The sequence below is a fragment of the Falco biarmicus genome, chromosome 1 (genome assembly GCF_023638135.1).
Source record: "Falco biarmicus isolate bFalBia1 chromosome 1, bFalBia1.pri, whole genome shotgun sequence".
NCBI lineage: Eukaryota > Metazoa > Chordata > Aves > Falconiformes > Falconidae > Falco > Falco biarmicus.
Genome location: NC_079288.1, coordinates 20,194,009 through 20,221,870, shown reverse-complemented (window position 1 = coordinate 20,221,870; position 27,862 = coordinate 20,194,009). Strand labels below are relative to the sequence as shown.

At 41.7% G+C, this 27,862-nt stretch overlaps 1 protein-coding gene across 2 annotated transcripts; it reads right to left on the bottom strand.

Annotated features, from left to right (window-relative positions):
• Nucleotides 1-99: 99 nt before the first annotated feature.
• PITPNA (phosphatidylinositol transfer protein alpha) lies at nucleotides 100-26,972 on the bottom strand. Of its 2 annotated transcripts, none has more exons than XM_056340498.1 (11): nucleotides 26,825-26,972; nucleotides 21,540-21,570; nucleotides 15,229-15,374; nucleotides 14,547-14,646; nucleotides 9,763-9,837; nucleotides 9,303-9,386; nucleotides 7,845-7,922; nucleotides 6,792-6,902; nucleotides 5,020-5,142; nucleotides 4,214-4,294; nucleotides 100-2,899 (listed from the first exon to the last, which is right to left on the bottom strand). In XM_056340498.1, the coding sequence occupies exons 1-10, from the start codon at nucleotides 26,842-26,844 to the stop codon at nucleotides 4,247-4,249; spliced, it is 816 nt and encodes a 271-aa protein (XP_056196473.1). In that variant the 5' UTR covers nucleotides 26,845-26,972; the 3' UTR covers nucleotides 100-2,899; nucleotides 4,214-4,246. The 2 variants fall into 2 exon arrangements, with proteins under 2 accessions (XP_056196473.1, XP_056196465.1); XM_056340490.1 differs by having other exon boundaries at nucleotides 4,225-4,294.
• Nucleotides 26,973-27,862: the final 890 nt, after the last annotated feature.

Genomic DNA, 27,862 nt, shown 5'->3' with positions numbered 1-27,862 from the left:
CGCTGGGGCGCCGCCAGGCGCGCGGGAGGACCCGCACGGCGCTCCCCCACCCACCCCCCACCCCCCCGCGCATCCCCCGAAACAAAAGAGGCGGAGACGTAACGCTGTCTAGTATTTTATTAGATTTCGTTTCCAATATGCCTGTATTGGAAGATTTAGGAGACAAAAAAGGCACAAACTCACATTTAAAGAAACAACGAGATCATCTAACCCATTCTACAAAGTGTGTGTTGCAAAGGAAAGAGCACGATGAATCCATCGAAGGTGGCGGGGAGGCCGAGCAGGGGCGAACCCAGGGGGCGAACCCAGGGGTCGCAGTGTGGAGCGGGGAACAAGCACCCCACCAGCCATCCGGCCTGACCCAGGCTGCGGCAAGGCACCTGCCGCCAGACCCCCCAAGCCCACCTAGCGCAGGTCGGAGAGTGGGGCACAGCACAACCGTCACCTTAGGGCAGCCAAGCAGCCCAGCGATAGCCCCTCCGGTGGGTTGGGGGGTCCTTGCCAAAGCCGATGAAAGATACCGCATGGTAACGCTGCGTGATCTTCGCTGTGCTCGCTAGCAGGAACCAAGCATCGAGACTGAAAGGTCTCCCTGGGATTTGTCTATCCCAAGGCTGAGGGATGCTTTCACTTTGGATTAAACTGGAAGGAAAGAAAGCAAGGGGCAAGGACAGGGGCGAGTATTCAGGCTGGAGTTCCTGCATTATTTTTTTTCTTCAGTTTTTCCACTAATCAGGAAAGCTTTGTGTAAAAGCTCTTACTCTGAAATCAGAGGATCAACAAAGGATTGCATGGTGGAATGTTACAATCTGCTTCCATAGCGATTAGTGTCATCGGATAGAAAGCCTCTTGGATAACACAAATTGAAAGAACAAGTGTGCTATGTGTATTTTCAGGTTGTCCTCAAGTGTAAGAATCCCTCAAAACGTAACCGACAAACATGAACAGAAGTCAGTGCATAAATTCTCAGTTAAAAATACTTGAAACTGAAAGAACTGTAACTGGGGCCTACGCTCCTAGAATACTTCTTGAACAGCTATAGAAGATGCCACAAAACATCCTGGTCCCAAATAGCCTCACAGATTAAAATTTAGTTTCTTCACCTATTTCACAATAAATTTTGTTTTACTTCTGCCTGGCTAGATTGTTAAAAATCCCTCAAACCCCACCCCCACCCCACAAAACTGCCCGAGGTCACTGAGAAGAGCCTGCCAGAGTTACTGGTACAATTCAGAGCTTATTGCACTTAGACATGAGTAAGGCAAAATAAGAAACTAAAAATAAAGGGATAAACTGCCCCCTCCCCAGAAACCAAACGCCATCCTCTCCCACCAGAGCACGGCTCATCTTGCCTCGCACTGAAAACAGTTCAGATCCCAGCACATACTTATTCAGCATGGCACAGGATCATTTCAGGATCTCCCGCTTGCGGGAACGTGAAGGGCTGAAGGAGTCAGTGTGTTACAGAATGCCAAGGAGACTCCTCAAAAGTGGTGATACACCCACGACTGTGTTTGGCATTCAGTATTTCACGTTAGTGCCACCAAATACAGAAGTGGAAAACAAAGTGATTACTACTAGGAAAAAAAGAAAAATCAAACATTGGGCCTTAGGCATAAGCAAAGAAATTCGGGGTTTTCTCATATGTATTTAATAAAGCAGCATTTCTTTGATTCTGTTCTGCTTATTTGATTGTCTAAAGCTGATATCAACATAAGGATAGTTACAGTATTTGAGTTCATTAAATAACCAGAGCTCTTTACATTGTTTAACAGTAAATTTTTGTGATTTATAATCACTGACAGATACCCTAGAAAACAACTGCAGGTCTTTAAGTTGGTTTTTTATAGCATGAAAGGAGAGATTTTAGTCAGTCTGGCAATGGGAAGAATATTATTGCTGAGCAGAACCACCAACCCAGGCACCTGGATGTAATCAGATACCAAGACTTTACTTGTACACCAGCTTTTGCTACATCCCAATTTGTACAGGGGGAATCACATTATTATTAGTCAAAATAATTTTAGCTTTATAAGTTACTGGGAACCTTAGTAAATAAAGAACCAGGAAGTTGCAACATAATATCAAGCAACTTTTCATAACAATTTCGTAAGACTGACACACACAGCTGAAGGACAACATAGCTACATGGGCCAAAGGGACCACGTACCACTAAATCGAAACTCAACAGTTATGTGCTGGAGGTCCTAGCACGGGGACACTGAATGCAGCTTCTGTGCAGTCTTTAATTCATATATGCTAAGACAGAACAAAGTAACGCCGTGCAGAAGCCACATATCACAATTCATTGCAGACCAAGAACTATATCTGGCTACTCCTGATTATGTATTCAGATTACATGCCATTAAATGTCTTACCCTGGGAGCAAGGGTCAGAGCATAGCATTTTTTAGACTAGTTTTGCACTCTAAAATACTGACAGTTTCCCTCTCCAAATAGACATTCAAAGAATGGTGAAGGGCTGGGCAGGAACAAAGGTGGCAGTTTATCCCACTTGGAGAAAAAAAAAAAAAAAAAAAGAAAAAAAAATCTAAGTCACCACATCACAAGACTATTTTAGCTAAAAGTGTCACTTGGAAATCAAACAGGGCCACATGGAAATTGGTCTGAACACAATGAAAAAAACAGGAGGGAGGAGTCATAAATACAGCGATCTCTAAGTCACACGTCTCCAAGGAGCTACCTCCTTCGTATACGTGCTAACATTGGAGTGCTTAGTACCAGACTGTCTATTTGCTCACAATATTAAGGGGCATCTAGAATTAGCTATGGGAGACTTAAAATCGCCTGCCGATTGGATATAGAAAGGCTTGATCCAGAGATGGTCCGTCAGTCAAGAGTCTGGATTCCCTGGGCCTTCCTGACGACTGTCTTGCAAACTAAAATAAAGAAACAACAAGAACACATTTTAGAACCACTTTGGAAGAACAGCATGCCATAAGAAGTGTCACACTGAACCTTCAGAAAGCAAGTGTGAGACACACTGTCACCAGGGCAGACAATGGCAACAGACCAATGCATCACTACATTTCAGCATTAATCCAGAGCAGAATTTCCAAGACAACCTAAAAATGACAAACAGAAATTGCAATTTAAACAATCTAATCCAGAGGATACAATACAATTAAGACCACCTACTCATTTCCCTAAGCTCTAGAGCAAGTGGAATGAAGAGGAAACTAAAAAGGTTTAAGTCACAAAAAAAAATTAAAATATATCTATCAGAAGAAACCCTGTCAGACATTCCCTCACCTCATATTCCCTGCTTACCACCAACCAACCAGCAGATAACAGAGGACAGGCAGAGGTAAACAGTCAGTCCTTGATAAGGTTCCTCTCCAAGGATAGCTTGGATGGTATTTTACTGCCCTAGAAAAGTTGTGGCTAGTAACTTGGACTTCTCTACATAAATGGACAATCACTTCCTTCTCCTTGCCTTCTTACATCCCTAATACTATACCACATTTTTGTACAGTGTCCAAGGGAAAAAAAAAAAAAAAAATCACCAAAACCAACCCTCAAACTGATTATACAACAGAGTAAAGTTCAACATTCTCAGCACTGCTTACATGTTTTAGCATCCAGCATGCTGTCTACAATACAACCTAGGTATCTGGCCAACAAAGGCAAATTCATATATACTCTCTCTCCAGTATGAAAGCCCCTCCCCTGCCAAGTTAGCATACTCATAGTGAAATAAGATGAAAAACAAGTAAAAAGCTTTGAAATTGTCACTGCTGCCTCTCTTGCAATGCGCAAGTGTTGCTCCAGGCCTTGACCCATTAGCAAATACTGTTAACAAACAATATGAGAAATACATTCCAAACTTATTTGCAAGGAATTTTCCATTTCTGAATGTATTTAAGTATTTGCAGGTCCAACTTACTCTTTTGGGACTGCAGAAGTTTCTCTGCAAGTCATGGAAAGTAACACATACTTTACAGAAATAAGAACAGCAGTGAAATCTACAAAATGTTCCAACACATTTTTCTTACACTTTTCACTCAAACTTTTCTTTAGAATCCTTCCGAAACAAGACAATAAACTCACTTGTCAACTTGTCTAGTGAAACAGGTTCAGTATAAAAACAATTAATACTGCAGAACTCCCTGCCAGAAGCTACGAACAGGGTCATTTCTTACCTAAATGTATTTTTTCTTCTAAATAGAGCAACACAGTTTTATAAAACTCACTTGATACCTACAGTGCACAAGGAAGAAGTCATGTTAGTCATCTGCAGCTGACATTCCTTTCACTGGATCTTTTTCTCTCATCTGAAAGAGGAAACACTATTCAAGAACAGATTCTCACACGATGTTATCTCAAAATTTATTGGTACAGAACACATTAAGCTTCCTCCTTTATGTAAGACACTGATTATATCTGAGGATCCTAAATCAGTGTTATTTTTGCACCATTTTTGCTGCAGGTGTGCTAGGGAGCTGGAACCATTATCCAAAGGGCAGAGTGTACATGTAACTATAATGAAATCTCCTCAGGCATGAAGGAAGAGAAGGGTGCAGTGCAGGATGCAAATCATGGAAACAATACACCCATTATTACCAAATTTGTGTTTCTCATAGGAAGAACCCTATTATATACCCCCACTACCTGCTTGTAATACTCAGAGCTAAAAAATCCTTTTACTGAACTGGTTTTTGGAAACAAACAAGGACAAAAATAACCATCAGCTTTGGGTAAAAGCTAATAGAAGATATTAAAGCAGTAAATGAATCATTGCCACTCATATCCTCATTACCTGTGGTTCAATATATTTATTGGCTCAACAACAAACAGAAGGAGAAGCCCATAATGATTAGAAGGAGATTCCAGCACAATGGAGTCATAGCCAACCATTCAAACCACAAGCAGCATGACCTAAATAGCAAGAGGACAATACACACTACTCTATGACAATGCAGCAGTCTTTCCTCTCTCTACTGTACTGGATAGAAACAGTTTTTCACACAACCCACACCTGCCCTAATTTTCCACTGACCTCATCCAGCTGTCTCTTGGTCTCGTCCTCCATCCTACGAATGTCCTCCATAGTCAGATCAACCCACTTATCAAGCCAGCAAAAGAGCTGCCGATGGAAGTTTGTGAAGAGACGCTTTTCTTGCTGCAAAAGGAGGAGGAATAAAACATACAAGCAAGCTTACTCATAGGGCAATTAATATGGATCTAACCAAATCATAACAATAATTTTCAGAGATGTGTACACTGAAGAATCAGCTTCCTCGCCCACCTTTCTATAAAGCTGCCACAACTGGAAAGTGGAGCTATCTAATTTTTAGTCTTTTAAAAGAATATCTAGAACCTTGAATCCCCAGAGAAATGCATTTTTTTTCCCAAGCCTAGACAGCAGCCTGCACAATGCACTGAAAGAATTAGTGAATGTTTTACTAATCTCCTTTGATCTGGCAGTATTGTTCTGACTGAAAAAAGTGCTCCAGGTTGGGCTTACCTAGAGCACAACAGTTGGCCTGAAGGTGCAGAAAAAAGCAGAAACAGAATAAAAGTATTTCTGAAATAATCTTTGACTTGCTAAAAACTGGAGGTTAGGAAGTATAAAGAGTTGACATGCACCTGTCTTGCCTTTTCTTTCGCAGTGACCTAAAAAACCCCTACACTTGTTTTCTACAACTGAAAACCTTTCAGCAGAGGTAACTAACGTGCACAAACTACTTCAAGTTAGGAGCAATTTATTTCCATTTTATAGCAGATAAGCTAGACAAAATCATTGTATTAGGGGTATACAATGCCTCTTGAAAAGTTCTCATTAAGGAAGGACACTTCAGTTTTACCAATTATGGTTTCACATCTGATAACTTGCTCTCATCAAAAGCAGCTTGACTGCTTTGATGCAAACGCGTAGCTGAAGAGACATTCATAAAGAGAAAAGGGTTCAAGACACCGCTTTGTTCAGGGCTTTTGTTACAGGTATTTGAAAACCTTGCAGCAGTATGGTCATTCCCCCTTAAGAGTTCTCTTCAGATCGTATCACCAGAGAATTGGTTTTGCAGAAGCAGCACTGTAGTTTACCAATATTAACCACTGAAAAGTCTCCATGATCTGAAGTCACAGGCATTTCATGAACATGGCACTGCCTGGAAAATTGCGCGTACCGATTCCCAGGTCAAGCATCCTGCTGCAGTTCATGGATTAGAAACTCTGCCACAGAAAAAGCTCTTTTCAGGATACCATTTACTCATATTTTAAGTTAATGAAGTTTCCTACCATCTGCTTCTTTTTTAATATGGGTGTTTCAAGCAGCAGACTAGGAGAGGAAAATATGACTAGAGCTCTAGGACTTGCCAGAAAGATCCTCAGCTGATTAGGATTAGATAACTGAAGCTGTAGCTATATGCCCACAAAAACATGTCTTACCCCTGACCAAAATAACCCTAGTATACATGCATCATCTCACCAGTCACAAGCCAACTACCAAACAACCACAGTTCTCAAGCTTACCTATTAAATAACACAAAACAGCCAGTTTACCTTCATACTTTAGAGTGAGACCAGTTCAATAGCCAACTAACAGAACAATCAGCCAGCCCTGCCCTTGGATTAGCAGCAAACTGAATCCAACTTTAACTGATTGCAGCATTATCAGGCAGAGGCCTTGACTGTCTTCCCTGAGGTGACGACCACGTTTCAAATTAGTATCTCCAGGCAGGATAGACTACTAGAAGTTGAGATGCTAAAGCAGATGGGAGATGAAATATGCCTCATTTCCACACCTCTCTCCTCAAAGAGCTCACTTACCTTCTGTATAAAGTTCTCAACCTTATTTTGCAGACCCCACCACTTGAACTTGACTGTTACCAGTTTGTAAGCACACATGTATGGGCAATCTGTCTGCTTCCCCAGCTCCTTCTGCAAAGACACAGACACATTCACATCAGAACTCAGGGCAAACGTCTCCAGGAAAGCAGACCTTTCAGTCACAACTATGAAGTCTTTCTTCCTACAATTCCTCACAATCATCTTGCATCCTTACACCTTGCCTATCTTTTTATTTTTAAGTTTGTCACATCTTTACTCACACCTTTTCCAGGGTATTTAAGAGTATCATGAAAATAAACTCTAGTTTCCTCCACAGGTGGTCTTCCCTCCATTTTGAGGATGGACCATTCCCTCCTCTCCTCTGTTCTCCATTTTTTTCTTCCATTAAATATATGCTTTTCAGTATATTTATTCACTGTTATGCCACGGCTACTGAGTTTCCTTAGAAGTCTTTTAATCAAGTACCTATCTAAAATATTTTACAAATAGATTATATCATCCAAGTCATCCACATAATTATGAAGCCTTAAAGAAAATTCCACCCGGTTTGTAAGATGGACTTTCCTCATTCCTTTTACAGGAGCCACATGCACTGTTCTCAAGTGAATCATCTCAACCTCAGCTTCTACCAAGTTTGCCTGCTAGAGATCAGACTTCCACACCCGTAGCTCCCCAGACCCCATTCAGGGTCCCTTTTAAAGACCGGTATCATATTTGTACTGCTAGAGTCTTCAGATTCCAAGGATTTCAGTGAAAGGTTAAACACTGCTGCTCATAACTCAACTATTTCGTCCTTGAATTCTCTTGGGTGAACCCTTGGGCTGAACACTGGACAGCTCTGGCAATTTCTTGCAACTCATTCTATCTATTTGTACCAAACCATTTCACTTCCTTTAACTTCAGAACGGATCATAAGCAGAGTTCTGCATTTCCTTCTACAGAAGTGAATCTAATGTTTTACATATACATCTTTGGCTCCAAGCCATGCAGTCATGCATGCAGATACAGATCCTGAACTCATGCAATACATACCTTCCAATTGGGACCCAGAGGTCCACGTCCAGTCTTGACAGATTTAAATTTTGCTGGGTCTTCTTCTGCTTTGTAATCCTATTGGACAGACACAAAAGATTAAACACAAATTATCCTACTGTTACCCAGCTGCTCACTGTCACAAAGGATTTATATTTCTGGTGGGCAAAGACTAACCTCTAACTGCCTTCTCAAGAGCTACTGTTTTCAGACTTCAACATTAGGTCAGGCACTCTTCAAGGAAACATATTTCTCCCCCCTGTGCTGTGTTCTAGACCTATGTGAAGAAGTGGTAACAAACCAATATGACCTCTGTAAGGATTCTTTTGGGGTAAGACTATCAGAAGATCTGTAAACCCTCAGGATAGGTTTCCTGTAACCACTTGTTCTTTAAGAACTAAACACTGCTGCTGAAGAAAATAGCTATGCTCTCTGGAGTTGTGGTATGTAGTATTTTTCACAGCACTGCATCACTATGATGCTCATATACTGCACTCAAAGACAAGTACAATCAAAGTCACAGTACCGCCAGAACGAAAGAGGCAGCAGTTATGTCCCCTGTTGCACAGGAAATTATTTGCATCATTCCCTTCTTGCACCTTGGATTAAGACTGAGGTGTGTACTCTACTCCTACCCCCAACTCAATTAAAATGAAAACAAACTCAAATTATCATCAGTTTGGTGTCAGAAGTGATCAACCGATGATATCATCTTCAGGAGTCTTCTGCCCCAGGTGAATTCTCCATGCTCTCTGACAGCATTTAATTCAGATTCAGAGTAGTCTGTATCTACAGATACAGCTTAGTACCTGCCTAATCTATCAGAATCAGATGCTTCTCATGTTCTACCAATTCACATTTATTGGAAATAAAAGCTAGAATAAGTAGTTCTAAACTAGTTCTGGCCAAGTTTGAGAACAAGTAAATCACCCATATTTGAGTAATGCCAGAAACACCAGGTATGGAAACTCAAACAACATTCCATTTTTATATAGTTGGGGGTTATTTTTCCAGTACAGTACAAAAACATCCTTTAGTTTCTTACAGGAACTGTAGTGATTCTTAGAACAAAGTATTAGCTACATGATTTCAAGATACACTTGTGAAGCCATGGGTCAGTTTCAAAACGGAGGCAGTTAAAAGAGATCCTGGATGAAAAGGGCAGTGCCACTTCTTGCTATTCAAGCATTGTAATCAGCTACAGTGCTGTAGAACTACATATCTACACCGTTACGTGCACTGTAAGGCTAAGCAGCACATTTTACAGACAGTATTGACAAAGCTATTAAAAGATCTCCTCTAGCTTGCTTAAACACTTCTAAGGAATGCCTTTCTTCCTCTTTCCATCCTCTCATTTGTCCCGTTACCTGTGACCATCCCTGGGAACACAGTTTGTACATTATCCCTCTTTTAGCACAAGGCCTCCCACACTAGGGAGCTCTTACCCACCTACCATACCTTGGGAAGTACTTGACTCCGATCAGCAATGTCTATATAAATAGCTTCTACATTCTTCCATACATCTGGCTCCAGCTTATGAACCTGCAGCGAGAGTACAAGACTAATGTGACTGATTCAGCTACAGAACACTCCCATTCTAAGACTGTAAAAAAAACAGGCAGAGATGCAGACACCCAGCGTTCCCCTTCCACATACAGAGAGGGCACTATGGTAAACACAATACGAGATCTTCTAAAGAAGCAAAGGTGCTCACACAGAACAAATGTTTGGGGAACAATTTTATTCAGCATATACAAGAAGCCAACAGGAGGGAGTTTCTGCCTTGCCAGTGCAATAAGCATTTCAAATCCAGGAACGCAGTGAATAGACAGTTCCACACAGCAATTCTCTAATCTAGCACGGAAAGCAGTATTGTGACATTAAAGAGATGAATAAAATACATGACACAAGTACTCACATTCTCTTGTGTTCCAAGATCTGATTTATGCCAGGTTTCAATTTTGATCAGGAAGTCATCCTTCATATACTCATTCTATCATCAAAATAAAGCTTCTTGTTATTCTTTGGATACATAACTTGTCTTCTTGTTAGCTAGATAAGCACTAGGAAAGTCAACTCAAAGAATTATAACTTGATTGGGGTTTCACTTTGGGAGCTTCAGAATTATCTGTAAACACATCGATGCTTTTAACGCATTTTTTTTATCATTAAATGCATGAGATCAAATAAACCACAAGTTGTCCATTGGAAAAAACATAAGTTCCATTGTTTTAGTGAAACATTCAGAGTTTATAAATAGCCTTTTCTTTAAAGGACAATATCTGCTACTCTAAATAGAGTTTAGAAGGGGTAGCATAAGTTAACTAGGCAGAAATTGTCTTTTTAAAGAGATTATTGATCTAGCACCGAGTACTTATTTGGATGCAACTCTTTAAACGAACAGCAATGTTAAACTGATGTGTTGAGAGCTTTTGACGCTAGAAAGGGAAGGGACAAGAAGCACAGTTCTGCCAAGTAAGCAAAAAACTTTCCATTTCTCATTATTACTGTGAGTAGAAAAGGACTTCTAAAGGTAACCCTATCCTCCCTCAAGGGAGTAGAAACAAAAGCACAAGCCAGTGAAACACTTGGCACGTAAAAAGGAAATATCAAATTCAGAAGACAGATTACTCAAAGGAACATAGTGGTATGAGCTAACTTTCTTTTAATCAGTTTATCTAGGCAATGGTACATTTCCATTTCTAAAGCTGGCCACTGACCCTAGTTACAAAGTGTTTGTGGATATGCCAGGGTTGGTAAGGGGCTGTAGCCGACACAATCTTACAATGACAAAAGAGCTAAAGCACCTTTAGCTCAGGCTAAATAGCTTCTTATACCCAGAATGCTTTATTTCAGACATTATATATACTTCCATAGATCATCAGTAAAAACAATACTTACTGTAATAACTGGTCCAAGAAATCAACACATGAAAAGAAAGAGATACAGTACTTTAGTGAAAAAAGAACGTACAGCAACCACTGCCCTCCTCCCACCATCAGCAAAACAGGGACAACTTCAGCTTCCCGGGGGCTGCTGATACTACTGCAGAAAACCCCCTAGAAGCTGATAAACACCAGCTAACTTCACCCCCTTCTCCTCTGGAAATTCTCAGGCTTGGAGAAACCCAGAGGAGCAGCAATTGATTATGTACTGCCACTTCTGCTCTCTGGACTCCAGCCAGCCGGATGAGAAGATGGAATAAGTATGTTCAGCTGACAGCATTTTACCAATCCTTTCTCAGCTTGCAGATAAGAAACACCTCCGTAGTTCTGAAGCAAACACATGCTGGATTTCAAGCCAGTGCAGACCTCATCACCCCTGCATGCAGTAACCAGACCCTCTGCATCTCTACTGCTCATGGTAACTGAACTCCCTGGATAGTAAGGCTCAATTATTCAACACAGAAAAGCAATTAAAGATCCTGTAACAGTCAGCAGCAGCATCTGTTCTACCTGAGCCATCAGAGTATGTTAGCAATTCTCCTCAAGAATAAGGATGTCTTAAGTTAAGAGCTGAACTCTGCAGGTTCTGATGTTTAACATGCGGGCTTTACTAAGCAGCAATTTTGTTTTAAAGGTACTATTACAATTTGTGAGTTTCCAACCCAACATCCTGTAGACAGTACCATTCCATATCACCCATCACACACATCCAGCTATCTTAATTACCTATTGCTGGGCCTTGGAGTGTTCCAGATCCCTAACAATTTGAAAATTGCTTTTTACAGCAATTTACAGAAGGCTATTTATTTCAACTGTTGTGTTGGGGTGGAGAGAGAGAACAAGCAAGCAGAGCTGAGGCTAGTTTTTAAAAGACGGAACTTCATTTCAAAGAACGTTTCATTATTTCTGCAAGGCAGCATTTCTTCCTGCTAGTCCAAACAAAATACTGAATAAACCAACAATAATTACAAATCAGAGCCCTCCCACCTTCCCATGACTATGTGCCACATCTATGTAGCTGCCTTAAAACAGGTTCCTCCACCTTCCTTCACCTTTCTTCTCTGTGGAGAAGACTCCTCATTTGGAAAGCAAACAAATTAATATCTTTAGAAATGTCCATTAAAACTTAGATGTGCAGCTCACTACAAATTAGGGCCTGCACTTGAGGTGCACAGCAGTGACTCCTACACATCTCAGCTGCAGTTATAACTTCTCAATTTCTTGACATTTGGCTGTAGGCCATGCTGACACTCAGAAGAGTGGAATACACGTCAAATTGCTTTTCTAAAAACATTTAAGCAACATTAATATTTAAGTCAGACTGCAGAAAAGAACCATGAACACTGTTCTCCTTGGCACTAGCTCACAGTTGTAACTATTAAGCAACCCTCACTTCATTTTTACTGTAGAAGTTGTAAACGTATACAATGACAATCTCATTTACAGTTCATACTCTCAAAGGAGCTAAGCAAGGCTTCCATTCAAAGTACATAAAAACAACATGTTACAGCACAAACAAGTCTGCAGAATTGCAGGAAGTCATCAGCATTTAAATTCCTTCAATCTGCAGTACTTTGATAATAGCATATAATGTGTATACTGAAGTAATAATTGAGCTTTTCAGAGGAAAAATAGGGAAATGTAAGAAGAATGATCTTTTATACTTAAAAAAAAAACCAACACCATGATGCACAATTTATTAAAAGTACTGCTTTGTTCAAATTTAAAAGGCTGGATGTAATAGCCAATGTGCAAGTTAGCAGTGCTCCAGAGAGCAGCACACTAGTAATGCCTTGGTACAGGAGGGCACAGGCAGAGGTACCACTAACCCTTACCCAGACAAACCAGGTTTAGTTCTTAGTGTGTCCTGGCTCTTAAATTTCAGACTTTAGTTAGAGCACTGAAAGCCATGCCACTTGGCAGAAGCCAGCATCGCATTTTATGCTGCACAAAGACTCACATGAAGCCATCCAAGCCTTCTCACATATGACCAAAATTACCCAAGTGCATCCCAAAGTAAAATGATAACGCAAAAGGCAGCCCACACCACATACATGGGTTCTGCCCTCCTCCCCAATACTAGCAAGTGAAGGTTTCAGCAACTTTTCTGAGCTTTACTTGATCACGTCAGGCTAGCAGATTCTCCAAACAGATTTGTCAGCCCCCGCATAAAAACTGCCTTCTGCTCCAACCCCCACAACAAAGCACTTTCTATCTCATCTTATATTGGTGTTTATTACAGTTGAGAATTGTTTTTTGTTATGTTATCATTTCTAGCATACCAAAATCTGAAATTTCTTGTGACTGTGTTGGAAAGACTTGTACTTGATTTTAGTATCACATTTTTTCCACCTAAGTAGAATTTTAGCAGTGTGTAACTGAAGGATACGCAATGAAGAGTGACAAAACAAGCCAACTCCATACCTTTGTTTCAGATATTAGGGGAGAAGAAGAGAAAGAGGAGGGTACAGCTAGGCATTATGTCTAACAAAACCTACTGGAGCCAACTTTGTCAGATCTGTTTCCACGATTTAAAGAATTAATGAAAGAAGTGTTTGCATTTAAACCAATTCAGTGTACTTCACAGGCAAATGAACTAGATAATTAATAGCTAATTTAAGTGATATGCAGCAAGAAAACTGCATAAAGCCAAGAAAGATAGGTTTTTAATAATTGTTTCAGCATTCAGCATTTATTGTGACACATTAAAAACTTATTCTGCATTTGATGACAGAATGTGAATTTTGTATTTGAAATATCCATTCCCCTAGATTGCTGCATGTAATTTCACGTACTGAAGTAACATTATCCTCCCCCACCACAAAGCTTTTTCTCTTTTAAAACACTTCATTTAAAATTCTCCTAAGGAAATTGTTGAAAATAACTTTTTTGATACTGAGTTTCAAGAACAGTTGGAATTTTTAAGTTTACAGTTCCCATAGCAACCATACCACTCCCAAATAGCAGAAAATGCATCCTTCAAAAGATAAAAACAGAAAAAAAATACAGCCGAAAATACTACATAAATTTGGAGGCAAAGTCAAACTTGCAGTTCCTACAGCAACGAAGACCGGAAAAACAGCAGTAGTTAAACATCGTGGCTGATAACTTCAGAGAGTAAATAAGATACTAAACACTCCTGTAGAAAATTAGTTTGACATTGTTTCACCACTTTGCACAACTTGCAGAGCCTCACCCAAGCTTTACAGATGGATTCACTTTACACTTGTTGGATGAGAGTTGGATATGTGTCAAGCCCCCAACCCAGAAGCAACCACAGCATTACCTCTTCAGCCTTCACTGACTTCAAATCCTGCAACTGAGTAAATACCAATCACATAACACTGGCTCCCATCAATCTGCATTAAGTAAATGGCAACCAGGATCTTCCCCATTCCCCTCTTGCACCCTTCCATTGTTTTTCACACCAGGTTATCCTGCGCTTGAGTATGTAAAAATCATTCCTCATTCATTTCACTAGTGTTACACATCTGTTCCTTTATTAGGACTAACACCTGTTTCTTGGTCTGTTCTTTTCCACTGTCATACATTACCAGCACATCAGGCAAGGGCAGTTCTTTTAACTCCACAGCACTATTATTTTGCTTTTCCTGACCAAAGAAAGTGCTTAGAGAACAGAAATCCAGGATTTAAAAGCTGAAACAGCTTCCCTACTAGATGTCTCCTTCCTTATGCCCTCCTGCCCTCCCCCCTGTCCTTAAACCAAGAAGCCAGCAACCCACAGTCCTTCCCCCACACACTCACCAGTTCTGCAGTAGGGATAAGCATTCCATGCTTTTTCGTGTATATTCAGAGCTCCTTCAGGGGCCAGCATTCTCACAAATGTTGGCACTTTGCTGCAGAATTTGGAAATAGGAAGAAAAGCATTGGTAAGAACGACGTGTAATGAGAGCTGTGGCCCAGACACTCCGAGACAGGCAGAACATCACCTGAAATGCAGATGCTAGAGACTTGCACATGTGCATATTGGTGGGGTTCTTCCCACCCCTGGTACAATGATTTCCAGAGACTGCTGAATTGGATGGTTAAGCTAAACCTTCTTTACATAATGAAAAAAAAAGGAAAAAAGGGAGGGGGAGGCAGGGGAAGGAGGCTGAAAACAGGTTGAAATCTAGGAGGTATTTTGCTCTTTAGCCAAACTCAAGTATGCAATCCTGGGTAACAGGATCATATTTGCTTCGAAAAACTCAGAACCAGATTTTCTTGGGACAACAGCCACGCTTACAAGGGTGGATAGCCATACCAGTGGATGCCCACTTCCGGCTGTACCATGTGCCTGCTGCTGCTGTTACACTCCTGTCTTTCAGCCTTTACATTATCTGTGATTTACACAGTCACTGCAACCCTATTGCATCTTCCTCCAGTTCCTCCTACCCAAGGAACCTTGCCCAACTCTGGGAATAGAATGTTTCACATACCTCTGTAAGTGGTAGATCTTGTGTGTGTACTGTCCACGCTCTCCATCTCTTTCGTAAGGTTCGTTCACCAGGACCTCCACTCCTTCCCCTCCACCAGTTTCATTTTTACTGGCTTCTGCCACAGAATACAGCTGCCCCACTTGATACTAAAGAAGTTAAAAGACACATTATTGTGATAGCTATCATTTAGCGGAAGTAATAACTTTAGCAGAAGAGGCCACAGATAAATTTATGATCTGGGGAGAAGGCACAGAAAACTACATCCACTTGCGTGTCCAGATAAGCAGCTCATTTAATTTTGATACAGAAAGCTTGAGTGGTAGTTAGGAGGAGAGCACTGCCAATAGGATAGTTACCTTTAACCCTTAAATCTCAAGCTCCAAACCAATACAGATACAGGAGAAAGTAAAATGGATTAAAGGAGTGTCAAGACAACCTTTAAAGAAAACACAGATGACCCCAGGCATACTGTAGCAAAATCCATAGTATGTCACTCTTTTTGGCACACAGGTGTCCCAACTGTTCTGGTCAAATGGAGAATAATGCACTGCTAGTACTAAATTAATAATCACACAGTACTTTATCCAGAAGAGTCCCAAAGAACATGAAATGAAGATTTTTGACAAAATGAGGGGTCGGAGGGAAGGGAGTGAAGAACTGCAGAAGGCAGACAGAAGATACAGGGTACTTGCACCACCTACTTTAAGTGCTCTGAGAAACATACTTGTTAGATGTGTACGGCCTAGGAGCCCATTAGAGTCAAAGATGAGCACCTCCCAAGTGCAGTTCAAAACAACTACATAAGAAGATTGAAGTAAAGAGGATATTTGCACCAGTGGGTTTTCCAATGAAATGCTGCTACCTCTTAAGGATGAATACACTGAAATTACCCTTCTCGGCCTTTATGATGAGGCCTACTAGCATCCTAAAACTTCTCTTGCCAAAATTGACACTATGATCAGGTCAGGTCAGGTCATTTCTCTTCAGTGAACACCCATTTCTCTTCTGAACTTATTTGTCAGGTCCTCTCCAACCAAGCTTTTTATTTCTTCTCAACTGTCTTTATCCAGCCCCAAATTTTGGTTTACTTCCACATAACTAAATCCATTCTGAAAACTTTATCTAATGAAATAACTGAACCAACTAGAATCCCGGATGACCAGCTGATCCATGCTGTCAGTACTCCCCCTATTATTTTTCCTAGCTTCTTTGTTTTGAGTTGGGGCTTTTTCTGCATCACACTTCCTCTTAGCCACAAGCATTAAACCACTAAAAGGGAGAGCACAGAATTTCAACATACAGTGAAATTCTTACCTTAAGATTTCAGTCTCTTACAGACACTCACTTGGCAGCATTATTTTCCAGGAATCACCCAAACTACTTGATAGTACACAATCTCTTTTGTAAAAAGCATGCAAAAATGTTTTAGAGGGAAAAGCAGAGGAAAATTCAAGAATATGAACAAAAGAGAATATTCTTCTCTGCAGAATATGTAAAGACTAATACACTCTTGCCTCTAGTAGTTGAAAAAGGGGATGCAGAGCTCAAAAGAAACACGATCAAATGAAGAAAATTCACGCAGGTATCTTTAAGGTGAGGATAAATGAGCAGACGAGGTTTAAGGAAGAAGCAGCTAAAGCACTAAATCAAAAGGAAGCGTTCAAACTTAACAGAGTGAAGCCTTAAACTGAAAGCAAGCAAAACAGCAATTGTTGCCAAAGGCAGTACAGAGAGACAGTCTGACAGGGTGATCCACAAAGTGCTAGGCATCAGAAGTGCACTGATTAAAAAACCCAAACAAAACACCAGCGCCTAAACCCCCAAAACCTCCAAAACACAACTACAAAGCAACAGAACACTGTTGAGGCCTTCCTCCTTTTCCCCAGCACAGGGCTGCACATCAGAATCAGGAAGAGCACTTACCACTCCCTAAAACAAAACCCAGCTTGGAAAAGTGGAATACTGCTCAGAGCTGAAAACCCAGAAATATTTCACTGGGCTGGTACATCTTCATCAGTGAAGGAAGACTTCTATAGTGGTTAAATTCTGTTGTCAGAGCATCCCAAATAAAAGCAGTACCCAAGCTCTGTGGTTTGTACCATCTGGTGCTAACAAAGACCAAGAAAACATTTATTCATATTGGAAGAGTAGTAGATGGCAAGCCAAAGTAATAAGGCTGGATGTCCTGGTCTCAGTTAGTCTGAGGCAGGGCAAAAAGCATACAAGACCACTTTCAAGCCAAGAGCAACAGCTCTGCTGGATCTCTCCAGAAGGTACTGGCCCAGGCACTCCTCACTTGGCTGGACAATTCCTGCAGCGTCACCGGCAGATTGGGTTTCTGTCTGGATTTTGGGCTGCAATACAACTCTCTGCCTTCTGACATTTCATATACTGCTTTCCTTATGACTCCTTACAGATGACCCATACAAAGCAGAATACTCATCTCCCTCTAGAAGAGCAAAACATGAGAGCTGTGAAATCCCAGAAGCAAGCTGATTTAGTGGAGCCACACATACACTCATAGGGAAGAGAACTTAACGTGAGTTTGGCAACTACAGTATTACAGAGGAAGACTGAATGGCTTTGACTGCTTTGCAGCAAGTCTCTGGACAAGTCTCCAGGGGTATAAACTAATTCCTCTTAGTAACAGCCTCTCATTCATTCCTTCTCCCTTTTAAATACGTGGGTCAAAGTTCAGACACTAAGAAGATAAGCCCTTTGGTTTAGCATCTTCATCATTTAATCTTCCCTGTTATTTCTGATCCTTTAATCGCATCGATAACAGAGGAAAAGGCCCAAATAAAATTGTTCCAATGAACAAATCCCACAGCATCTGCCTAAAAAAATTTATCAGAAAACCAGATTCTGGCTCCATAAAGATCAAAGTGTCAGACAGACCTATCCTTGCAGACCTGAGAGCTCAAAAAACCCACCTTCTCTTCTGCAAGAGAAGTCAACCCACTTGATCCATGTCACACCACCTCATACAGCTGACAGCATATCTTCATTACACCAAATTTCTTTCAGAAGGCCTGATCTCAATGTAGCCATCTTCAAGAACAATTATTTTCCTGAAAGCAGCTTTGAACACAAGTAAGTCCTTTGTGTTTGGCAAGGTCCTTCCCATGTGAAAGCAACAAAGAGGCAGCACAGAATGTGTACACACAGCTCTAATCCATACCAGCATTTCAAAGTGGCAGCTGGCAAGACACCCACACAGCTACTCAAGTCCACACCCTCGAAGTTGGCACTGTGCAAGGTGATGCTGGTCAGAGTACAAGAGCAAAGGTTAGCACCTAAGATACAACAAGGTGGGTTTTTTTTTCTTTTTGCTCCCTGCAGCACAACGATGTATAAAACAACACAGGAGTGCAGCTTGCAGCCTGCACTTCAGCAGGACATTTTGGCAGAATTTCCTAGCAGAAGACAGTCTGCTATAGTCTAACTCCTACATCCCAGCCTTCAAGTTTTAGTCATTGCCAAGGCTTCTCTTCCACTGTGTTGTTCCCATCTTAGCAATTACTTGGCTAACTGTTTAGCACCAATCTATTTATTCATTAAGTCACATTACTGCAATGCCTTTCTGATCACTGGTTTTCTCTTGAATTCCTTACTATTGGTTAAGCTCCATTTTTTAGGTTGACTGAATGCAGAACCCCTGGCATATCACAGAATACCACAGACTCCCTCAGCCCTATTACAGTGTCTCAAAGTTGTAATTCATTTCATTCCCTATCTTACGCATTGGTACCAGACTTTTGGCAATAATTTGCATGCAGAACGTGTGAACTCCTAAGTCTTTCAAGCAAAAATTGCCCATATTAAAGTGAAAGCAAAGTCCTCTTGCTAGCCAGAGATGCTTAATGAGCAGCTACATGGTCAGGAGCCACAAGTCTCCAGAGCCCTACTGAAGAGTTTTATGCACAAGGAAATCCTTGAAAGCAAAGAAGTTTTAACAGCTGTTTTGCAGTACAGACAGTAGTGTAATTAATGACCAAGTGATGTACAGATGTGTCAGCATCTTTCCACACAGGAAGGTAGACAAAGCAATAAACAAACCCAAAGCAGTAGTCATCCTTTGAGTCAATACTGGAAATAACCTTTCTTCTTAAGCATACCTTTAAAACTACTGTATCATGTAAGTACATATGCAAAGATAAGGAAACTTTAGAAATCTTTCTGCTTAAGGAACTAGTTCCTGAAATCCAGATTATCACACGAGAACTGTCAGATCTTGAAAAGGGGCATCATCCAGGGGACATGGTGACAATATGCAAGTCTGGGGAAAAATTAAGTTTGCTCACGTTGGCAGTCTATCCACAATCCAAGCACATTAAGGTGTTCTCTCTAGTATCTTCATTCCTTCTCTTCTAATGATGTTTATTTGCTCTTCACTTTATAGACTTTTCAGTAGGTTGCTCAACTCTCTGGAACTCCTCCAACCCAGAGGAGAGGAAGACACCTTCTGAAACAATGACCCCACGGCATCCTCATACAAGGAGGTTGCTAGAGGCCAACAGATTTACATACCGCCCGAAACCTCAATTTTCCACACAGGCAGCCTACACACAAGGCTCAAACGTGCTTGGCACTGAACAGCCAGCCAGGGAGGGAAAAGAGCATAGGATAGGACTCACTTTAACTGGATGAAGGTTAATCCTAGTATCAGAGAACTCAGAAAAACCCTGTGCTGGGTTCCATCCAGTCTAACCCCCTCTCTAGGAAACAATCTGTACACTGATGCTTTGACTTTCTCTTTACACAGCTTGATGCCTAGGAGGCAGGCATGACTATGAGGCAGGGCTCCTGTTATTCAGGCTACAGTATTCTGTTTACTGAGCTCTGGAGTACCTTACAATTTACCCATAACTTTCTCTAACCTCCAAGTTTGCATCCTTTACTTACTTGATAAATCTTACGGTGTTAGTTCTTTGTCAAGGACTTCCCCACATGAGTAGCACTCAGACACAACAAAAGATCCAAACACACCTACTCTAACACTTTAGACAGACTTCCATTAAAACTACTTGAAAAAAATTCAACACAGAAGGCATCTAAGCTACAGGTAAGAAGTAAGCAACAGACTTTTGGCATTAACAGCCTCACTCTTGCACCAACACAGAACACAGACCTAAAACCACTGCCTGATCAGAGGTCTAGACTTTCTTTCAGCCTGTGGTACCCGTCACAGCAGACTGACCCACAGGAACAAGGAACTCAGCTTAGTCTTTTACCAGTCAGCCTCATGGCTGCAGGAATACACTGTATCAAGTTCTAAACTGTGTTCTGTCAGAAGAGTAGTTATAAAAGGCATATGCTTAGAACAGTGCTGCCAAGATCCAGCTCACCACTGTGTACACCACAGTAGCTGCTATATTCAGGGGAAAGAAAAACGAGTAGGAGTGCTGCTGTTGTAGCTCTCCCCAAGAGTTAGAACAAGCCCTTGACCAGAGCTCACAATCCCTAAGGCTTACAGCCAAGGACCACAAGGAAAAAAAAAATACATCTGGAAGAAGGAATCTACTACAGAAATGCTACAGACTCAAGTGACTCTGTCATTTCAATTTCTCATCTACCTTGCTAGTATGATCATTAAAAAATTGAAAACATTTATATGGTCAGATTCTCTGCAAGACTGGTGTTCAATGCAGAAGGGAGGAAGGAAAGGCAAGCTGCAACTCTCAGAGAAAACAGCAGGGAATCAGCCACAGACCGCACTGCTATTCCATGGCCAGTTTGGTGATCAAGATCACCACATCCATTGTACTCTACATTTCCTTCTCTCAATTAAAGCTTCAACTAAACAAAAAGAAAGTTTTATTTCTGTAAGAGCTAGAGAAGACAGGTCTTAAAGAGTCCTAGGAAAGATATACACAGTCTTTCTTTTGCTATACCAGCCTCATGAACCAGAAGAAATTGTTGGTCCTTGTCTAAGAGTTTAAAACAAAAGGGTTCAAAACAGGAGTTCCAGCAAAACACAGTTTAAAGGGCAATTTAAATTTCTCCTAAAAAAAACACCTGAAAAAAGAACAATAGTATTAATCAAAGGAAACTGCACTTTAGAACAGTCTGACAAGTCAAGATTTGTAATCAACACATCTGAAGTACTTTACAGGAAAGATAATCAGTACCCTCAGGCTTAAAGAAATTTAATTATTTGGTAAAAATGATGCTGAATGAGTAACATCTCACAGGGGTCCTAGAAACAGCTATATCCTTTTGCATTTTCCATGGTGTTTTCTTTCATACAAACTGCTTTGATCACAAGTTTATTTACAGTCCTAAAGAAAGGAAGCAAGAAAAGGACTCACCTCCTCCACAGACACAGGCAGGATAACACGGCTGAAAGGGAATACAGAAACAGAAAATTAACAAATACCTCCGCAGCTGCAAAATTTACATGACATTCCTCACAGCAATGGCTACACAGCTCTCCTGTCCCCCCAGTATTTCAGCATCCAACTAGTTTAGCATCCCCAGCGTTTACCCTTTAGTCCAAGACTATTTATATAAACAGCCTCAAAGAGAATCAATACATGATAGAGCATAATTGCAATCCTGTACTAAAACCGTGTAATTCTCATAGGCCCTTACTGGTAACACCTTACCAGCCTACAAATCTACACAGCATCAAAACAGTTACATGTTCCTTCTCACTACATCCCTTCAACAGTCAAATCTTATTTCTCATCAAGTTGTTGTGGAGGGTTGCTATGTGCTTCAACAATTTTGCAGAGATCTGTGATTGTCACAAGCCATTGCATGATGTGCTTATACATCCTATCCAGTAGGAAACGCCACCAGAGAACTGTTTCAGAAGGCTTTCTCACAGCCGACTGCAAAGGAAGGTGCTGCCTTTTCTATACAGTGTGAAAAAAGGTGATCCATGTGGTTTCCTGAATGCCTCTTAGAACTGACTGGACTACAGAGCAAAAGCTGCCAGAAGTCACACTGAGATTTTTTGAAAAAGACAAGAATAAAACTGAATTTAAAGGTGATAAAATGCATACATGTTAAGGCCTTTAAAAATACTATAACTATCTCCAAAACTAGATTTGTATTTAACTTCTGCTTTCAGTAAGGATGATGCTGAAACAGGGAACCAAAGCAAGATACAGATGAAATGGATACAGCTACCGTGGGTGGAAAAATTTCCAATATTTTGGGATTTAGTATCAAAGAAATGAGAATATAATGGGATCAGGGAAAAACTCTTTTATTAATAACTGATTTTTAAAAAGCAATACCAGTGAAAATAAAATTTCTTTTCTACATTAGAGGAATGTCACCAGCAAGACAGCACAAAACAAACTTTAAGAGGGGCAAAAGTTTACAGATTATGCAAGATTACTTATGACAGCACTGCTTTATGCTGGCTGCAAAGTACTGCAGAAAGAGCTACTGAGAACTGCAGATGAAGTTCAGTGTCAACAGCAGAACACCACACTTAAGCATTTGTTTTCCCCAGACAAATGGGGTTGATGAGCCCCAAATAAGCTACTGACAACAAACATCTTTGTGTCCTTATGGAAAAGCATCTGGAAACATCAGCTCAGAGGCAGTTCAAAAGTAAACACAACATCAAGAACCGGAACACCGTACATACACAGATACACAAAAAAGACAGTTACGCCACTATACTCTCTCACACATCAACATCTTGAATATTGCATATAGTTTTGGTCACCTCATCTCAAAGAGGATAAAGGACAAGCAAAGGAAGGCAGAAGCAATGATTGAAGATGGGGGAAAAGTCTCTGTGTGAGAAGAAAGTAGCTAGACTAGGCTTTTCAGCTTGGAAGAAAAGAGTTATAGGGTTAAAATATGGTAGAGCATTAGAGAGTCATGAATGGTGTGAAAAAGAGAATGAAGAAGGAACAATGACTATGTCTCACAACAGAAGATTTCAGGAAAGAACAAAAATCATTAGGCAACAAATTTTAAGACCAATCAAGTGTACTACTTTACATCATGCATACTTAAGTTATGGGATTCCTTGCCAAAGACAAAAAGTATAAGCAATTTTAAAATGGGATTTGATCAATTCATGGAAGTCCGTATGCCATTTACTGGTAGGATATACTGAACAACATTCATTCTACTCACTTATACATTGTTTCCTAAAAATATCTGCTAGAAAAGCAAGATATAAGAGGACCTCTGGTCCAATTCAGTATGGTATTCCTTACATAAGGGAGAAGAAAAAAAAAAAAAAGAAACTGGATTTCCACAGGTAAACCATGCCATCAAGCATGACATTAGGTTAGTTAACTGGATTAAACAGCAATAAGAATGAAAAGAGAGAGAGGATGGTAAGTAAAGGCAAAAGTCCAAGAGACAGGGAAGAAACAATGGTTTTGGAATGGAGTTTAAAAGCATTTTTCTTTAGAAAACCTGGTGTATAAAGATGGATGCAAGCTAATGAAATTCCATTTAGGAAACTGGAAGACACTAGATCTGAATATTATCGTAAGAATTCAATGTTCATCAATAGAGAAACAGAAAGTTAAATAGTTTACAATTCATTTAGCCCAGCAAACCAAGAATCCAGGGGATTACTAACACTTGCAGGTAGTCAAGTGGTAATGAAGGAGGAGGGAAGACTACTCTAGAGGATCCAGTGGAAAAGCTTCACCAAGAGCAGCAATGGAAACAGACTCCTAACTTTGGGGTGGCACTTGATCAGCTTATGAGAAATTATACAATGTGGTTGGCCTGAAAATTCTGAACAACATTTAAGATCCCTCCTAGATTAAAATCTGCCTCAAATGACAGCAAAGGGAAGTACAGCTGCAGAGAAGGTCAGTGTCATTATCGTCACTTCACAGGAAAGGGAAGTGAGTCTCTACACACTGATTCTCCTCAAGGTCTTCCAATGCAGTTTAAATCAAAATAAAGACAGCAAGCAAGACCTCAACCATCATTTACAAACCCTGAAACCAAAAACCTAACTCAAATAAATGAGCAAACCCCATGCAGCCTATATTTAGCATGGATAGGTAGAAATGAAAGGTAGGTCTGATGAAACATCAAATGAAAATGTTAAAGTTATCACTACATAACCATCAGTGCAAGAAGCTGTACCAAAAAGATGATACAGATTGTCCGACAATAAAAGATGTGACATCAGGTTTTTGTTACATTGCTCTATTTCTGTAACATCTCCCAAAATACCTATGGAGCACATAATAATACCCATTTGATTTAGTAGGGAGAATGTGACAAGGGGTCACAGTGATGGAAGAATAATCTGCTCAGATGATATGCAGTTACAGCTCACATATTTTTACCACTTAGATTAAGCAGGCAGTAAGGCACCCACGTGCAGTGCTGGGGCAACCAGAACTAATAAAACAATAACAACAACATACTCCAAATAACCAGGCTACACCAAAACAAGCAGTTTCTATATGCCTTAAACAACTGCTTCCTGGAACAGGAGGTTTAGTCAAAAAAAATCTCAAATAGCATGTTAAATGGGCAACTTTCACACACAACATCAAGGAAGATTTATACCAGAACCAATACAGTGACACAACTCAGAATGTGCAACTGTTGGAGCTAGCTGGGAATACCAAGTCAAAAAAAAAACCAAACCAAAACCAACGCTCCTTTCTAAAGTATAGTAGGCACCTTGGCTGTCCTTAAAGCCACATACGTCATCAATAAAGACACAAAGAAGGAAAGAAAACAAACAGGACAATATAGCTGATGAGAAGACTTAAAAGTTGGTGACCCTTCTGAAAACAGAAATGGAGGCCTGTAAAAAGAAACAAATTTCATAATTGTGGTCTTTTAACCTTTAGTCTTAACATTTACACTTCACATTTTGTTTCTGAAACAGGCAGTGTGAAAGATACGCTGATTTGGTGAGTAAATGATAATACCAAGTAAAATGATTTTTGGAAGCCTGATGTTCATCAAAATGAAATTTTCATACTCTCAGAAATCTGGGAATCCAAAGTACCTATGTTCCTACCTTTATGAGACGCCCTGTGAGTAGCATAGCTCACTGGGAAGTGAGCTTGACTGCAGTACAGGACAAGAGATTGTAAGCAGAAACATCAAAAAGATATGTGAATGTGAACAGACTTAAACCAGACAGGCACTGTAAGAGGAAAAGTACATTAAACAACTAAAATTCATAGGAAAATATCAACAAAACAGATAACTATCTTTACATGCACCTGAAACTAAGGACTTAGCCCAGGTTTTTGTCTGCTACCCAGTTTAACACTACAGAAGACAACAGTATCTATGTTAGGCAGAACAGCTCTGCTGCTGCTCTTAAGTTCTGCACCCCTATTGTTGGATAAAAATACCAAGGGTTTAAAGATTAGGGAAAAAAAAGTTCAAGTTTAAAGACAACTGCAAGGATCAGTACAACCCTCAACATAGTTTTAATATTTAAAACCACACCATTGTCCATGATCTGACAAAAGTAATTGCTATAAAGAGGACACCATCATGTAGGTAAATGTGTCTAAGAGAAGACCTGAAAACCCACTTTATCATTGGGACCAAAGCTATTTCTATAAGGGGGAAAAAAAGAAAAAAAAAAAAAAAAAGAGGGAAAAAAGCCTCTTCCATCAGTCAAAAGTAGTTTAAAATGACAGACTGCACTTAAGTTAATCTTATGAATTCAGAAAAGAAATACGTGCAGTAGTATGCTGAGCTGAAAGACGCCTAGCCAAAGTGCTATTCCAAAAGAGCATATCATGTTAGCAAGCAGAAAGCAGCTGAACGAAAGACTACAAAAAGCGATGTGACTAATAGCTACACACTCACGACAGACCGTCCAGCCTTTTTTCCACCCCTTCTTCCCCAGAACAACCGCAGCAGCCTCAGGGACAGCAAAAAACTCCAAGGTAAGGTTTCCACATCAAAAAATATTTTGGAGTTATCTTATTTCTGGCACACTCTTGTTGGAGTCTCCCGTTCGAAATTACACCGCTAAAGGCGCGTAGGAGAGGAGGGGGATCAAAACCAGGCTCCCCGCTTAGCCCTGTGACAAGGGGAAGGGGGCAAGGTGCCGCTGCCTCGCACAGACAGCGCTGAGCCGGCGGCTGCCAGCCGGGGTGCGAGCCCAGCTCCCGGTTCCGGCAGGGCCCTTGGCACCAGCACCCCCGCTCCCCGAGCCACCGGGAACACACGCACCCCACCCCCCCGCGCAACCCCCCCCAGCGCGGAGCCAGCGGCGAGGAACGGGGACCGGGGAGGCCGTGGGGGCACGAACCCAGCCGTCCCCCGCAGGGCTTCGCCAGCCGCCTGGCCGGGCACCGGGATAGGGGGCTGAGCGGGGGGCCGGTGCCCGCCGGAGGGGGCCGCTGGCAGCCGCCGGCTCCCGGGACACCCCCACCCCGTCGCCGCCGCCGTGACCTTCACTCCCGCCCCCACCGGCGCCGCGGCCCTCACACGGCGATCCCCCCCCCCCCCTCTCCGCCGCCCAGCGCCGGCTGCAGTGCGGGACAAGGCCGGGCCGCCCCCCACGGCTGGTCACCGCGCACAGGCGCGGCCGAGCGCCGCCGGGGGGTGACCGGGACGCAGGAGGAGACCACGGACCGGGGCTGGGGGGGAAAGGAACTCCCTCACTCACTATTCCTTGATGAGCACCATGGCGGCGCCGCCGCGCGCCTCCCGCCCGGGCCGGCCCCGCTGAAGGTGACAGGCGCCTCCCGGCCGCTCCGCTGGACCGCGCCGCACCGGGACGGGGGGGCTGGGGCGGCGGGAGCAGGGGCGGGGCGTTTCTGCGGCAACGGCTGCGTCACGGCGCCGCGCAGGCGCCTCGTTACCTCAGCAGCGCGCGCGCGCACCGTGGCCGCGGGGCGAGTGCGGGGGAGCGGGCGCGAGAGCTTCCCGCCCGCCGCGAGCTGTCTCCTCAGCGCGGTCTGAGGGAGAGGTGGCCGCAGCGCCAGCCTCAGGGCCACGCTTGGTCAGTAAATAACACCCCCCCACACGGCTTTTTGGAGGGCGGACAAACGATGTGGGTATTAACGCAGGTAGCTACGGGGTAAGTCAAGGGTGCAAGCAGGCAGGATAAGTGCGTTTTCTGTGAATGGGGCTCCACGCTGTCACCAGGTCGTGATTTATGGTATTTTCAAGTCCTGTGGTTTCAGGACTGCTTCCGAGCAGCAGTCAGAGGAGCAGTGCTTGGTATTAAGAATAACCCCAGATACTTCTTAGAGGCCTATCACAGAAAACCCATTTACTTAACTTGTACTCAGTAAAAAAAAAAACCAACAACAAAAACTAAAGAGCATTAGTTTTTGCTACTTTATCACTGCAAATACATATCAAGGATTGTCTTTGATTGGAAAAATAAAACCCCATACATCCAAGCTCAAGCATGGATAACCAAGACGTAGGTCTTCCCTACTGACACCCTGCATCTTTTCTATAGTTTTCCCACCTATGGCCACACTTCATCTTTCATTATTTGATACCGGTTCACCTGGTGTAACTGAGCTTGATCTCTTTCTCAGCCTACTGCCTACATTTTTGGGGGGGTTTCTTTCTTTGGTTTGGATTTTTTTGAGATTAATTTTTTTCCTCCAATAGAGATTAATTGACATCTGGGTGTTAGCTCCTAACCTAGGAGAAAAGTCAAGGAAACATTCAACATGCATCATGCTAT